Source organism: Echeneis naucrates, chromosome 9 (assembly GCF_900963305.1).
Source record: "Echeneis naucrates chromosome 9, fEcheNa1.1, whole genome shotgun sequence".
Classification (NCBI taxonomy): domain Eukaryota; kingdom Metazoa; phylum Chordata; class Actinopteri; order Carangiformes; family Echeneidae; genus Echeneis; species Echeneis naucrates.
In genome coordinates this window covers 3053578-3069014 of record NC_042519.1, presented here as the reverse complement: position 1 = coordinate 3069014, position 15437 = coordinate 3053578, and the positions used below count along the sequence as shown (strand labels likewise).

Below are 15437 nucleotides of genomic sequence, written 5' to 3'. Positions count from 1 at the left end.
TTTGGGTTGTACACACATGAAAACACACCCATGTCTTTAACATTGCAGGATAATGCGTGAGGAGCCACGGGTGGTGCTGAATGTGGCTCACACCGTGGTGAAGAGGGTGTCACCATTTGTCAGACAGATTGACTTTGCCCTGGACTGGATGGCTGTGGAGGCCGGCCGTGCCGTCTACAGGTATCTCCTCTATAGACCCAAAACAACTGGATATGTCAGAAAGGCAAACAGTGATTAAATGATTTCATGGTAACTGGTTTGCTTACTCACTGCTGATAATTAATCTAATCAGAATATATCGAATTCTTAAAATCATGACGTGTGTGAAGTTGTATTTGATTTTGCTCTTTCTTGATTATGTATTTCATGAAGAAGGTGCTATCATTTTTGTGGGAAGCCTCCATGTTCTCCCTCTGCCTCTGCCAACTCTGGCTTCCTCACACTGACTATAAACGTGCACATTAAGTTAACTGACAATTGGAAATTGCCTGTAGAAGTGAATGTGTCCTCACCAAGGTGTCTTTCCAATGGACGGCTCTCGATAACGCTATTTGTGTTTAGACAAGGAGACAAGTCAGACAGCACATTCATCGTCCTGAGTGGACGACTGCGCTCTGTTATTGCTAAGGATGATGGGAAGAAGGAGCTGGCTGGAGAGTATGGTCGCGGAGACCTAATTGGTGTGGTGAGTGGGCGGCATGATTTTTTTTATTACAAAAACTAGACGAAAGGTTAACAAATGGAAGAAAACAATTTATTTTGAACGAAAAGACAAATATAGGTCACACTTCCGGTGGAAATCTTTTAGGAAATACAAATTACAGTGCCCCTTTTGTGTGGCACGATCAGGTTGAGGCCGTCACGCACATGAACCGAGCCACCACGGTCCACGCTGTCAGGGATTCTGAGCTGGCTAAGCTGCCAGAAGGAGCACTGAACTCCATCAAGAGGAGGTATCCTCAGGTTGTCACAAGGCTGATTCATTTGCTGGGACAGAAGATACTAGGCAACATGCAGCAGATGAACGGACCTCTGGCTGGTACTCACACACTCATTACATCAATAGGTACCATGTCAAGGCCACTTTGATTCAGACACATGAAAAGGATCCATCAGCCAATATGGCAAAAAAAAAAGAAAGAAAAAAAGTTGTAACTTAAGTTCCAAATCAGGTTCAGATAGATCAACAGGAGCTTTGATTTTAAAAAAGACATTAAGAGCATATGGAACATTATATTGCTTTTATGTTTACTGTGTGAAACATCCAATGAGAAAAAGTTCCTGTCCTCTGCAGCTCGGAGTCTGGCTCTCACCACCCCCACTAGTAAATGGGATGCTGGGAATCCAGCCTCCAACCTGTCCACAGTGGCCATCCTGCCTGTGTCTGAGGAGGTTCCCCTCACATCCTTTACTCTGGAGCTGCAGCATGCTCTCAGTGGCATCGGTACACACACACACACACACACACACGCACGCACACAGCTGCCTGAAGAGTCAAGCAGAAACCACTCCCTCCGTGGATTGTGTTGCGTTTTGGCAGGAACAGGTTGGATATTGGCAGACAGGAAGCCGTCGATTGGCATGATGATCATGATGATGAAGGCATCATGTAAAACCCATGTTAACACCAACTGCATAGAACGTGGATGACGGCTGTTCTTGATATTTTACCTTCCAAATGTTTCATGTTCAGGTCATCTTGACATAAACTTTTACCGCCATTCTGGTGGTAAAACCTGGACTTGTCCCTTTAACCAGATCCATGCTGTTTTAAATGGGTTCTCCACTTTGATCTCCAAATCTTCACTTTGATTTACTTAGATTTTAAAGCATTTCATTGAAAGTACTTGATCTATTTCTGTATTCTGAAGGTCCCACTCAACTCCTGACGAGTGATATCATCAAACAGCGACTAGGCTCTGCTGCTCTTGACAGGTAAACATTTGATGAAACTGTAAATTGAGCAGTCCTAGCAAATGAGACTAAGTTCCAATTTTGCTGAGGTTCCATGAGGAACACTGGTCGTTTCTCCAACAAACAAGGGAGATAATTGAGATTGATACGATTTGAAGTCATTTACTACAATCTAATAATGAAATTCTTATTGACAAACAGTTGTTTTAGTTGCATTCATCTACAAACAGTAAGATTTGTACTTCTCCTCTGAAGTGTCCATGAGTACCGTCTGTCCAGTTGGCTCGGGCAGCAGGAGGACATCCATCGCATTGTCCTCTACCAGTCAGACTCTGGTCTAACGCCTTGGACCCAACGCTGTATCCGCCAAGCTGACTGCATCATCATCGTGGGCCTGGGTGAGCAGGAGCCAACTGTGGGGGAGGTTAGTGTTAATCTTATGGATTACGTAAAATGGTGGACACAGATTCTGGGTCTGAAAAGCAAAGCCAATGCTGATGATCCATAAACTAAGCTTTCTATCTGATGACCATCAGGCTGTGACTGCACTAGTAATATTGAAGTTTATTGAAAAAGTTCCTTCTTCTCTTGCTCTCTCTCTCTTTCTATATATATATATAAAGTTCCAGCTTTCACTATTGTGTGTCTCCTGTTAAATTATATGTGAGCAAACACTGACTTGGAATTTGCACTTCAGCCATCTGGGCCACTATTACACAAGAAGTACAGTCACACTTATATAGTAAGACCTTTTTGTCAATGAATGATTGATTTCTATTTTGCAAGGGATATTTTTTCTGAGAAAACATATTGGATTTCTTTGTCTAGCTATAGAATAAATTTGGATTGTGCCCAGAAATAGACAAGGCTCTGTTGCTGGAATCTAAAGGAACGTAAAGTTAAGTTCTTGTGCTTTAGCCAAGTCATTCTTACATTCACTACAACTGACATCTACTGCTTCATGAGTGGATCAGCAGCCATTCTGCAGTGGATCTCACTGATGAGCCCAGTGGAATCTCTTTGCCTCTTTTTCCTCTCCTCCACCTACAGTTGGAGCGAATGTTGGAGGGCAGCTCAGTTCGGGCTCAGAAGCAGCTGGTGTTACTGCACAGGGAGGACGGTCCACCACCCAAAGGGACAGCCGAGTGGCTGAACATGCGGAGCTGGATCTCCAGACACCACCACCTGTCCTGCCCCCGCAGGGTATTCTCCAGAAGGAGTTTACCTAAGCTGGTAATAACCTCCAACAATGGACAATTCCTGTCCAGTTTGCAAATACTTAATATACTTAATTTCTCTCTCTCTCTTTCTTTCTGTGTGCGTGATTTTCAGAGAGAGCTGTACCAGCGGGTGTTTGAAAAATCTCCAGATCGCCACTCTGATTTCTCACGCCTGGCCAGGATCCTGACAGGAAACAGCATCGCCCTTGTTCTTGGTGGAGGAGGTGCCAGGTAGATCTATATGGTAACACATTTAACACAGTAGCATTGTGAAATCCAAAGGTTTCACAATCCAAAGTTCCAAAGGAAAAATCCCAGTCTGAATCAAATCCACTGGTCTGCCAGGTTTTTGTCGTGCTTAGGATGGGTATTTAAATGTGTGTTAAAATAAGGGGGATATCATTTAGGATCCCACATTGGTTGAGTTAAACAACAATGTTGTATTCTTGATGCATTAATGACACCACGACAGTTTTGGTTTACCAGTCAGGCTGGTTTGTAATACATTATAGAGTATGAAATAAAGTGATGGAGTGCAAAAAAATTTTTGTTTGAAACCTTTCTGAAGATTTTTTTCATTTGGAAACTCTTTGGACAAAATCTATTTCACGCTGTAGTGAATTTCTGACTCTGTCTTAGTGATGTATGTTGCATTGGCTGGTTTTATTTTTCAGTGATGCCACTCACTGCTTTGTTAACTTCTGCTTTGAAGCCTTCTGTCTTTAATTGAAAAGTCACCATTTCGGTTTATGGAGCTGGGGTGGCATGAGGGCTGGATTTGATATGATCCATCCTTTATCCTGACTGTGTGGTACAGTCTCTCAGTCACACAGTAGCCCAGCCCACCTAATACCTCCGCTGCGTTCTGGTTTATTTTCATTCACTGCCTATGGTTCCACCCCTTTTTATAGATTTTTAGATTCAGAATAACTTACATATGTAGTTATCATTGAATGTTATCATATATTTTGTTATATTTCTTGGTACCTGTGTTAGTCTGTCAGTACAACATTAACATTTTATTAACCCTCTGCTTAAAACAGTACAAACAGAAAACAAGAAAAAGAAAATTAGCGCATACAGTACATGGTGAGCATGTTGTAGGTTACTTGTACCTTTCAATGAGCAGGTGGGTTCCTCTTGTTATTATTATGATTAATGTGTTTCTTTTTCTCACTGCTCTGGCTTGTCCTGGAGCTCTGACAAGGTAGGGACTGTACTCCTCTCAGCTGTGATCCGAGAATACGGGTGGTCACCTGAGTACACTAGATACTAGTTACACAGAGGATGCTTTTACATATGACCGTCTGAATGAAGGATAGAACATATGTTTAGACTATTTCTTTAGTCATAGCATCCACTCATTGAATGGGTTTGTGTGGACAGTGCCCTTTATCTGTGCTCCTGTGTCTCTCTAAACTGCTTTGACTCATTTTAATAGCTGACTCGTTCAGCTGAAACTTCTTCAATTGATATATTCTTATTGGAATGATTTGAGGCAGCATGTCTTCACATAATCATAAAACTATCTCTAACATAATAAAATAACTACCACCAATGACCTTGGCAAAATTATAAAAATATTTGAAGAAAATGTGCATTAGAAGTCATAATGTAATTTGCTGGATATCTTCTCAGGGGTTGCTCTCAGGTCGGCATCCTGCGGGCGCTGAAGGAAGCGGGGATCCCTATCGACTTGGTGGGAGGCACCTCCATTGGCTCCTTTATGGGGGCGCTATATGCTGAAGAGAAGAGTTACAGTCGGTCGAGGGTCCGTGCTCGGGAATGGGCCATGGTGATTTCTCATCCTATTAAACATTTGAAACTTTAAGTTGAATCTTCACTGCTAATATTATGGCTGTAAATCACATTTTTTTGTTACTAAGAATAAACAGATTTGTTTACATCCGTCTGTAATGCCCTTCCTAGGACATGACCTCATACTTTAAGAAGATACTGGATTTGACATACCCAGTTACATCCATGTTCTCCGGAGCTTCCTTTAATTCCAGTGTCAGTTCTGTCTTCAAGGACAAACAGATAGAGGTAAGTACTTTTTACCAAGCCTTTATTGTATGCTATTATTTTTGATTAATATAACTAAAATGCCACACGAAAAAAATTACATCTAGTTTTGTTCCAATAAACTTAACAAACGCACCAAAAGTGATTGATTTCTCAAATGCTTTTTCTGATTATTACAAATCATAATCGCATGATCACTGATGTTACTTTTTCTGACTTTCTCTGGCTCTCCTCTGCTAGGACCTTTGGTTGCCATATTTCAACATCACGACAGACATCACAGCTTCCTCCATGAGAGTTCACACTGACGGTCGGTTTCATTTTAAAAAACATGAAATGACAGCTTCATTGCGATCCTTAATGAATCTAGGTAGACTGGGCAGTTGCCAGCCCAAAAATGAAATGCTGATTGGATACAGTTCAATAAATTGAACACGAGTCTTTGATATATGAAATGACCTCGGCTGAAGATAGTAAATAGACATGAAGTGAATTTATTTAATATCTTCTAAAGTCAGACATCTGTCACCCTGTTAATACTTCACTTCCTCTCTCTTCAGGGTCATTGTGGCGTTATGTCAGAGCCAGCATGTCCCTATCTGGTTACCTGCCACCCCTTTGTGATCCTAAAGATGGGCATTTACTCATGGATGGAGGATACATCAACAACCTGCCTGGTGAGGAGTGGGCTGGGTTTTGGAAATATATTTATGAATTTATGATAACTTCTGATAATGACCGGGATAATGTGCTTCCTCTTCAATCCTAACTTGATTTGAAAGTGCATTATTTTAATGCTACTTTGTTTCCTGCAGCCTGAAGTGTAAGACCAGTATTTCTGCTGTGGCATTCATACCTCTGTTTAAATGGACTGATGCTGGATTATGTCACAGCACTTACCTGGAATAACAGACAACATAACCTAAATTATCAAAGTAGAAAAATCAAAACCTTTTCAGCCAGGCCAATTATTTTTCCCAATATTTAGTGTTTTCTGATTGCCATATATATATATATATATATATTAGAAAAGGCTTGATTTGATATTGTGATTATTTTGGAGCGTGTGTTGTGTGGAGCCGTGAATATTATACAGTGAGGTGTTTCTTTCATGTTCCGTTACACCTTTATGTTGACAAAATAATAGAAACACCCAGTCTTTGGTATTTGCTCTGTGAAAAAAACTTTCAATGCATCAGTCCCTTTGTGTTATCTAGCTGATGTGGCTCGCTCCATGGGGGCCAAGGTTGTCATTGCAATTGATGTTGGGAGCCGTGATGAAAGAAACCTGACCAACTATGGTGACTCCCTGAACGGCTGGTGGCTGCTGTGGAAACGATTCAACCCGCTGGCTGAGAGAGTCAAAGTACGCACTTACTGTGACCTTCGTCTGCTTTTCCCATTCAGCTAATGAAATCTGTGTGCCGCTTGTCCACGCTAAGCACTGAACATTCCAGCATTGCTGAACTCTATTTGTCTTTCTTCCAGGTCTTGAACATGGCAGAGATTCAAACAAGGCTGGCTTACGTGTGCTGTGTGCGGCAGCTGGAAGAGGTCAAAGACAGTGAATACTGTGAGTACATCCGACCCCCCATCGACCACTACGGCACACTCGAGTTTGGAAAGTTCGACGAGATCGCTGTGAGTTCAATGTCTCCTCTTCGATGTCATTCCTAATCATCCTATGGCCTGACTCTCACCCTGACGCCTCCTTCACTGTTGCTGCAGGAGGTCGGATACCACCATGGGAAGACCCTGTTTGATGTGTGGCAGCGCAGCAGAGTGGTGGACAACATGCTCAAAGACAGACATCAGGAGGAGTTCCACAAAACCAAAGCTGGCCATGTCAGGGCAACATCCATACACCAGTGACCTGGTCATTTAAATAACAGCAACATCAAATTACAGCAGTAGTTGAGTGTGAATAGCACAAAACGAACAAAAAAATAGAAATGATAATGTTATCCATATGATCTCTTTTTAGTAAACACAAAGATGATTAGAGGTGAAAGTCTAAAGTCTGCAGCTGGTCAGGATGCCTTTGTCAAAATGTGGTGAGGACAAGCACAAGGTTGCCCAGCTTCATTAGAAGAGAGACTCTCATAATTTCTTAGAGTGAGGTCCAGGAAATGTCTTAAAAATGTGATCTGTGCTCGCAGTAATTCCTAGAGCTGGTCGCCTTCACTCGAGTGTCAGACCTCCTCCACATTTAGGGAAGATTTAGGGAAAGGCTGTTGGTCTTCCACCACGCTGGTCTCCTTCGCCTCAGGAAGTGTTATTCTTGTGTTGAAGGCGTCACTGATGACCTGGACTGACCATAGAAGTCCAAGATTCAGTTGAAGAGGACTAGTTAGCTAATGTTCAGTTAAGTGTTGTGGGAATATTGCGTTGCAGGCTGAGCTGAAGTCAGTCAATAGAAGCTCTTTCCTAAGAGTGCAGGGGTGAGTAAAGAGTGAAGATGTTATGGTGCCTTCACTGGTGCAGTTTGGACTCTAAACAGATGAAAGGGGTCCAGGTGTGATTGGAAGGTGAACAGTGGAATAAGTTTTGTCTCTCAGAACAGTTTTCTACAGTGTAGCGGAACAACACCTGGAGTTAGAAGTGTAGCTCTTCAGTGAAGTTTGTCCACACAAATATTAGTGCATTAAGTTGGTAGTACACATATAGGGACATGAATGTTTTAAGTGTTGGCGCTGTTTTATGGATTTCCGTTCTCGTTATTTAATCAAAAATGAATAGGATGATGATGTGTATCTTTCAGGTGGTCACCTGTCCAAATGCCTCCTTCACTGACCTGGCAGAGATTGTGTCAAGAATAGAACCCGTCAAGAATGCCTTAATCGACGGTTAGTTACCAAGATGTCACATATGGCTCTCTGTCTTCCTTTACATATATGTAGAAAAATAGTTTAAATCTCAAAAAAAAAAAAACAAACAAGTGTGCTTTTGATGTTCAGAGCAGAGATCATTGTTGAATTTCAATCACAGAAACTCTAAAACATTAAAAACTAATACTTAGAAGTACAAAGTATTACTGTAGTAGTACGTGTGACTATCCTGAAGTGCAGTGGATGGTAACACCATCTCCTGCTTTGTGCTTTCAGAGGAGCTGTCTGATGAATACCAGACAGACTATGATGAGATTGAAAGCGCAGTTTCTGACTTTGAGGCGTTCACCCCGGGCAGTGAACAAACGGAGGAAGAGGAGACAGCAGACACTGCTGAAACAGTACGTATGTGTCCGTGCAATTGCATTTGATGTTAACAAAAGGAATAATTAGTTACAATAATTATTATTAATTACGTTATTAAGAAATAACAGAAGCAATAATAAACTTTTCTCTTTTGCACAGGATGAAGACATACAAATCCGAGATTGACTCCAGCTAAAGAACTCTTCATGACTTCCATCAAAGTTCCGAAGACCTGTCAGGCTCCTGGCCTCGATGTACAACATGATATTCAAGAAACGCACTGAGTTTGCATTGCAGACATGTCACTGCCAGTTATAGTAATATCAGGTAACTGCCAGGTAGCATGATCAGTGACCTGCACATGGACACAGAACTGCAAGGTAAAAAAGTATCAGTTTGATTTGGAGCCTAGATGTTTTTCAGTTTCGATGATCTAAACAGGAGAACCCAGGTCTTCATTCATCAAACCCTCTGGGAGATCTGGGTTTTTAAAGAAGGAAAATCAGACAACCCCATCACCTCTTTGGGAGAAATCTGGGACAGTAGAGAAAAAGTAGTTTGCTAACTTGTTGGAAAAAAGTGTAATACTATATTTTGCTTGTTTTGAACAACAATTTATAAATAGTAATGTAGCCTCACATTTAACGTTAGACAACCAGGTCATGCACAAATGCACTTCAGTCTGTCAGCATATTTCATTTTATGCTGTGCCACTTTCTGCAAAGCTGCTTCTTTCCATGATAAGCTCAGATTCATTAAACTCTACACTGCACTTCACAATGTTTACGTATAAGTTTAAGCGGTACATTTATTTCTGTGTATTTCAAGTAGTGTTACCTTCATGAGGATGATGAAAGGATGCTGTAGATGTGACTAATGTGACTAAACTTTTCACACGCCAAACATGTTTCATGTATGTGTTTCTTACATGAACCTGATTTTTGAGAAAGCGTGGCATGTATGTGGCAGTGCAAGCAGATGTAGGGGAGCACGGGGGTGGTGGTGTTTTACATTCACCTGAAATGGTGCAAAAACTGTCTCCTCCCTGATTCCCTTTCAATCTGCAGTAGTAGTCTCAAGTGTCAGATTGAAATGGAGCATCGTCGCAGTTATCCCCAGAGATTTTTTACTAACTGTAATGCGAACATCCCTTGATGTAACTTTGTGAGGAAGTCAAAGAGCTTTAAACCTTCATTCAGTTTAATCTGCATCAGGGGGCCAATCCCCTGGTTATAAATACAAGTCAGATTGTTCCGAAATCTATGGGAAGATGTCCCTACCTCTTCCTTTTGGTTTCAGAAAAGAAGGCGACCAAGGGACGCCAGCTCACAAAGCAACAAGTGGCCTCACAGAGAGTTGACTTGAGTTGATTTGAGCAAGGCTGGATGGATGAAACTGCAAATTTACTGCATTTTGTCAAAGAACTCATTTTAATTGGAACAGTACAAACAAGTGAGCATTTGGAGCATTATTTTTATCTGGCATCATGTGATTACAATATAGATAATTGATTCTAATCACTCATAGAGAACATATCTGACTAAAAGAAATGACTATATACAAAAAAAAAAAACAAACTTGTGAAATACATCACTGGCAAGAAGCTGTAACATTTTTAGAACCATGATGTGTATTTTTCACACAGTACAATAAAAACTGTGTACCTGATGTTTATCGGTGATGGCTTTCTGAGTCACTGAGTGCGGTCTTGTATCCACTGGCTGAACCGACCTGAGTACTTGGTAGGTCTAACTGTGGAAAAAGCTCTGCCTGGGTAGCGAAGGCTTTTCCAAAGGTTCTCTAGTCTTTTCTTCAAGTTGTACACAGTAAAAATGTCTATAATACCCACAAAGTAGCGCTGCTCTGGCCCGTCAATCACATGAATGGCATTTTTGCAGTTAGGCAGTAGTCTGTGATGATGCTCGTGGAATTCCTGCAGTATGGAGTCAGTCCTAGTTTCTTGTGTGGGGCTGGTTATCTCCTGGAGGGGGATCACTTCGCTTGTACCCTCAGCGGCTGCCTGAGTTTGGGTCGACCCACAGTCTGTAGTATCTGCTGCCACCTCAGCCATGGGCTCCAGGAGCGGAACAGTAGAAGGGTCTGATTCTGTGGGACTGGCATCCAAGTCCACAGACCTACACAACAGACAAGAGTCACACACAGGTTTTCTCTTACATGAGTCCAAAAAAACCAAGATTAACCAGGTTTTCATAAATCTAATAAACCCAGACCAATTCTGAATTCAAAACACATCATAGTGATCACAGAAATAGAAGCCTGAAGACAAAAATTAATGTTAACAGTTACTGAGCAGCACATGTAATGAATAAGACTAGACCTTTAAAGGCAATTAATTCAGGATTTAACCCAACTCGAAATTAAACTTTTAGCTGGGTTTACTATTATTTTCTATTAATAAACTAAGTACCTCTTACTTGTGTGTAGAATATTCACTTAAATATAAGTAGCAAATTTCTGTCTCTTTAGCCTAAAGCTGAGTAAAGTAAGCTTCTACTAAAGTTGACCATTAAGAATCTGCATGGCAGTTTTAGTTTGTAGTATTTGGTTTGACTTCTTCTCTTTCTTTTGTTTGGTTGTTGCCCAAGCTCTCACAGCTTAACCACACTGAACATACACTGACTCAAGGACAACACAGCAGTCTCAAAGAGATCATTCAGCTTCTGTGTCATGGTGGTGTGAGAGTATCAATATAATTGATGTTCTGTTGTGGACAAATGTGTTTTAGCCACTTTTTAAAAAAAAGAGATGGTGGCTGACTTGATGAAGAATCGAATCTACTGCAGGTAGTGCACTGACTTACTAAGACACTGTGTCTTATACAGCCTAAGGTCTGAACTCCCTGAATCACCTAGTCTGTCAGTGCTAATGTTGTACCCCAGTGTAATGTGTCCTTGACTTCCATGGAAACAGCTTTGTTAAAACCCACATTGTGGTACGAATAACAACATTTGCCAGGGAGTGTTTTCCTTCCAGCTCATCCCGATGCAAAGGTTGTTGGGCCAGCAGGAGACTGTAGTCCAGCACATTGAGCTCCTTAAGAAAGGCAGCATCCGCTTTCACTTGACTGGTGAACCAGGATTTCTCTGGACCTGCAGCAACAAAATTAATAACCACAGTAACGTTTCCATTGTGTGTGTCTCAATTTGTGACTAAGGTGAAACAGACACGTCATTTACTGTGTGACTACAGAAATAAATAGAGTAGTCAGTTTAGGGGTGAGGACACTTACCTAATGCAATGGATCCTTTGAAGTTATTGTCCTTCAGCACTTTTATTATTTGTTTTCCCCCTGTGTCAGGGTTGGCCCACCTGCCCACTTCAGCTCCTTTAATATCATATCTATACAACAAAATTGCTATTTCAAACAACCGTAAAATATATCAATAAATCCACAAAACAAAACATTCTGACAACGTATATACTGCACCTAATATTGATCCTCTCATCAGGGTAAAACACACTCTGCATCACAATGAAGTACTTCTGGAAAGATCACAAACAACACTTGTATAGTAAAAGGTAGATATAATGGCCTCATTATTAAACTGATGAAATACCTTTATCTGGTTCGGAATAACAATCCTGTGGACGCCTGGAAAGAAGAGAAGGATGCATGTTATTTAATCATGTCACTAATCAGCTATTAGTGACGTAAAAAAAGTGATTTATTATTTTTAAAGAGGGAATAACTTTAGGATGTTTCTCACACAGTGGTATTACTTCTCTGATTACATATCACTAATTGAATCTTTAATTTATCTCTACTTAGCAGCCTACAAACACCTTAGCAGGCCATTTCCTCTGAAGGATGTAACGCCCAACTGGGACACAGATACTGTGTCAGCCGCTGCCAGTTCCAAGTTATCAAGCTGCACAAAGAAATTAACGATGCTATCTACTTTAACCACTCTGAAATGTCAGCGAGTTTTGGATTCTGCTCTCAGACTACTCACTACTTTCTGACTGGGGTTCAAACATGTGGTTGAGGCTCCTCATTCCTGTTTGTCCTGTCAGCCTGGTGGTGGTTGGGGTGTAAAACCTGGTCCAGGTTTTTTTGTGATGTTGTTGATGATGCCATTATGATGTTTTTTTCATACTTTTATGTGGGAAAATCATGTTAAACTAAGTATTTATCATACAAAAGTAGTTTCAGGCTTTAAAACATGTCTGGAGAGTCCTTGAATACTTTGAATACTATAATTTATATCAAACTATATATTTTTTTATCTTTAATTACCGTATTTTCCGCACTATAAGGCGCACCTAAGAGCCTTCAATTTTTTCAAAAACTGACCATGCGCCTTATAATCCGGTGCGCCTTATATATGGATCAATATTGATATTGATCCATATATATATCTGCCAGTGGATCGTAAATGCCTGGGCTGATATATCAGTCTCAACTGTGGTCCGAGCTTTCAGGAAGGCAGGAATTGTCACTGAACTGCCAGACAACAACAGCGACACTGACTCGATTAATGACGACTTTGATGAGACGGAGCCGGGCGTGTTGGATGCCGCATTCGCCCAGCTGTTCAATTCGGACACTGAAGAAGAAGAATTCGAGGGATTGGTAGATGAGGAATGAACTGATAAAGTGAGCTTTACGTGTTTCTTTTGTGTGTTTACAGTTGAACAAGGTTGGTCATATTGTGAATATGGACATTAACGCGTAACGTAACGTAACCCCAGCCTCTACTGTAGCGCCTTATAATGCGGTGCGCCTTATATATGGAAAAAGTTTTAAAATATGTCATTCATTGAAGGTGCGCCTTATAGTGCGGAAAATACGGTACATTTTTCTGTGTTACACCACAGCAAACATTTCGGATGTGTTTTATTGTTAATGTGGATGCATTTTGGGAGGGGCTTGGTTACATTAAAACATATTTTGGGAATCAAGTTTGGGAAAGACAGATTTAGGATATAATTTAGTTCAAGTTGATTAGCCAAGCACTTTTTAGACTGTTGCAATGTCCTTTTATTATGGCGGAGCAGTGCAATGGTAACATAATCACTCTTACCTAGAAATCTCACCATCAACGAATGGGGAAATTTTTCCAAGTGGTCCATATATGCCTGGAGATTGGACAGGAGAAACCTGACCTCACGTCTGCTCTGGGTTTTCAAAAAGAACCTCTTGTCATTCCTGAAACCAAGCACAAACTTGTCACCTGAGAATAATATAAATCTTGGTCTTCTTGTTAGAGGAAGCTGTGTAAACTATGGTTAAGTTGCTTTATCTGTGTCGAGAGTGTCAGATATGTAAACAACTGGAGCCAAAGCTGCTCCAGCAGTTCTAAATGATATAAACCCCACAGATGTGTCAAATACATTAATTCATAAACAAAATATTAGTTCTTTGTTAATTGACAAATAATGGTTTGAGACAACATCATAAAAATGGCAAAATGGGACCTACAGAATTTGTGTTTTGATTAAAAATGGGATTTGAAGAGTTCCTACTTTTGAAGTTGGCCCAGTCTTACACTAAATGCACTGAATCTCTTGGAACAGCTCTTTGGTACCTTGAAGGAACAGCTACCAGGTCAGTTGCCATATCAGAAAAAAGTCAGTGGCTTCTGACCTTTGTGAAATATCATGCAAAGCTCATGAGTTACTTCCACACTTTGCTCCTCATTTCATGAAAACCGTTTCCTGCATTGTCTCTACCTGTTGGAGCTGGACAGTTAGGATAAGTCAAAAGGGTTTGTGTGACAGAGGGTTATGCTCACGTGACAAAGAAGTCTGCCTTGCTTTTGGAGTTGCTTACAAACTGAAGGTAGTAGCCACCAAGACAGAGGGAGTTCATATACTCCTCCTCTGTGATGTCCAGTGAACGCCTCAGTTTAGCAAACACTGGTGCTGCAAACGTCTGCATCTGATACCCCTGGAGGGTGAGGATGGAACAGGTCAAAGATCAAATAGGTGATCATACATGACGGCATTATCCAACTGTCTCTATTTAAGGCTTTGAAAATGTGAGAACAACTGCTTGCCTCATGGGTGTGAGTTTCCTCTGCTTTGAAATGTTCAGCTGTTAGCGTGTCCTGTGAAAAAGTTCAGATGTACAGGAATAAAATTATATCTGTATCATATCATATTTACACTGCAGCCTTAAATAATAGTTCACCTGCTCTGGCGTGTCCATAGTGGCCTGAATTAAAGCCTGCATTCCCTCTTTCATCACGGATGTCAGATGGAAGAACTCATGCTCAGGATTGATCTCAAACACTCCGAGCATCCTCCATCGGCGTCTCAGCTGCCACCAGTATCTCCGCCTGGCAGTTGTAGAGGCACCTGTAGGTCTTCTCTGGGCCATCTGTTCCACAAACCAGCCAAAAAAAACATACTTCTGTCTTCAACCACAGTATGTGTTTGGACGTTGGACACAAGGGGACAATTATTTAAATTATCTATTTATTTGGACAATTTGTATAGTAAAAAGATAGAGAGCAGGAGAGATCATGATGTATACTTCAACTCACCATTATTGTTTTAATATTATTTCATTTGTATTTCTGTACATTTTTCGCACTCCTTTTTAACCAAATGTTTTCATGACACTTGTTTCACGTATAAATGGAGTCAAATTTCCTGTATGTATATACATACTGGACCAATTACGCTGATTCTAATTCTGAGCATCTGTGTAGATTACTTACACACAATATGCAAACACACTTCACATACAGTGAAATACATCATGAGTAAAATCTCAGAAGTTAGATTTCCATTCTTTTAAAATGATCCTAGAAAGCTGAATCACACAGGAAACTCTTACCTGGACTGTCTCGTATAGACTAAACCGAGAAACTCAGCAAATGTTTCATACAACTTGTCTTCTTACAAGGTGCCCTCGCCTGAAATGTCTCTTGTCTTTGTGTGTAATGTTCCCTCCCATTCAATTCTACCGCATTCCCAACAGGTTAGGCAAGATCATCAGGGTGTGCCAAACGGAAGGTGTGCAGCTGGAATTTCTTAACTGTGGGTGCTACCAGGAGGGAAGCCCTGGGGAGAGGAAATCCAGACATCCACAATTCATCTGTCACTGAACTCATGA

General features: G+C 40.9%; 2 protein-coding genes across 3 annotated transcripts in view; one reads left to right on the top strand and one right to left on the bottom strand.

Moving 5' to 3' along the window:
• pnpla7b (patatin-like phospholipase domain containing 7b) overlaps window positions 1-10021 on the top strand; it is an 18975-nt gene extending 8954 nt beyond the window's left edge. Inside the window, exons 18-35 of one of the 2 annotated variants that reach the window (XM_029509595.1) lie at window positions 49-180; window positions 562-685; window positions 850-1039; window positions 1295-1444; window positions 1872-1935; window positions 2170-2338; window positions 2965-3147; window positions 3247-3365; window positions 4773-4929; window positions 5064-5180; window positions 5400-5469; window positions 5720-5836; window positions 6377-6525; window positions 6648-6800; window positions 6888-7004; window positions 7921-8005; window positions 8264-8392; window positions 8513-10021. In XM_029509595.1, coding sequence (XP_029365455.1) covers window positions 49-180; window positions 562-685; window positions 850-1039; window positions 1295-1444; window positions 1872-1935; window positions 2170-2338; window positions 2965-3147; window positions 3247-3365; window positions 4773-4929; window positions 5064-5180; window positions 5400-5469; window positions 5720-5836; window positions 6377-6525; window positions 6648-6800; window positions 6888-7004; window positions 7921-8005; window positions 8264-8392; window positions 8513-8517 — 2230 coding nt within the window. In that variant the 3' untranslated portion in view covers window positions 8518-10021. The remainder of the gene's footprint in view (window positions 1-48; window positions 181-561; window positions 686-849; window positions 1040-1294; window positions 1445-1871; window positions 1936-2169; window positions 2339-2964; window positions 3148-3246; window positions 3366-4772; window positions 4930-5063; window positions 5181-5399; window positions 5470-5719; window positions 5837-6376; window positions 6526-6647; window positions 6801-6887; window positions 7005-7920; window positions 8006-8263; window positions 8393-8512) is intronic. The other variant, XM_029509594.1, reaches the window with a different exon arrangement.
• On the bottom strand, window positions 9771-15437 carry LOC115048272 (phosphatidylinositol 4-phosphate 5-kinase-like protein 1). Its single transcript, XM_029509596.1, has 10 exons — window positions 15159-15437; window positions 14508-14696; window positions 14374-14424; window positions 14110-14264; window positions 13399-13523; window positions 11932-11966; window positions 11802-11857; window positions 11604-11713; window positions 11301-11463; window positions 9771-10488 (listed from the first exon to the last, which is right to left on the bottom strand). The coding sequence occupies exons 2-10, from the start codon at window positions 14694-14696 to the stop codon at window positions 10047-10049; spliced, it is 1326 nt and encodes a 441-aa protein (XP_029365456.1). The 5' UTR covers window positions 15159-15437; the 3' UTR covers window positions 9771-10046.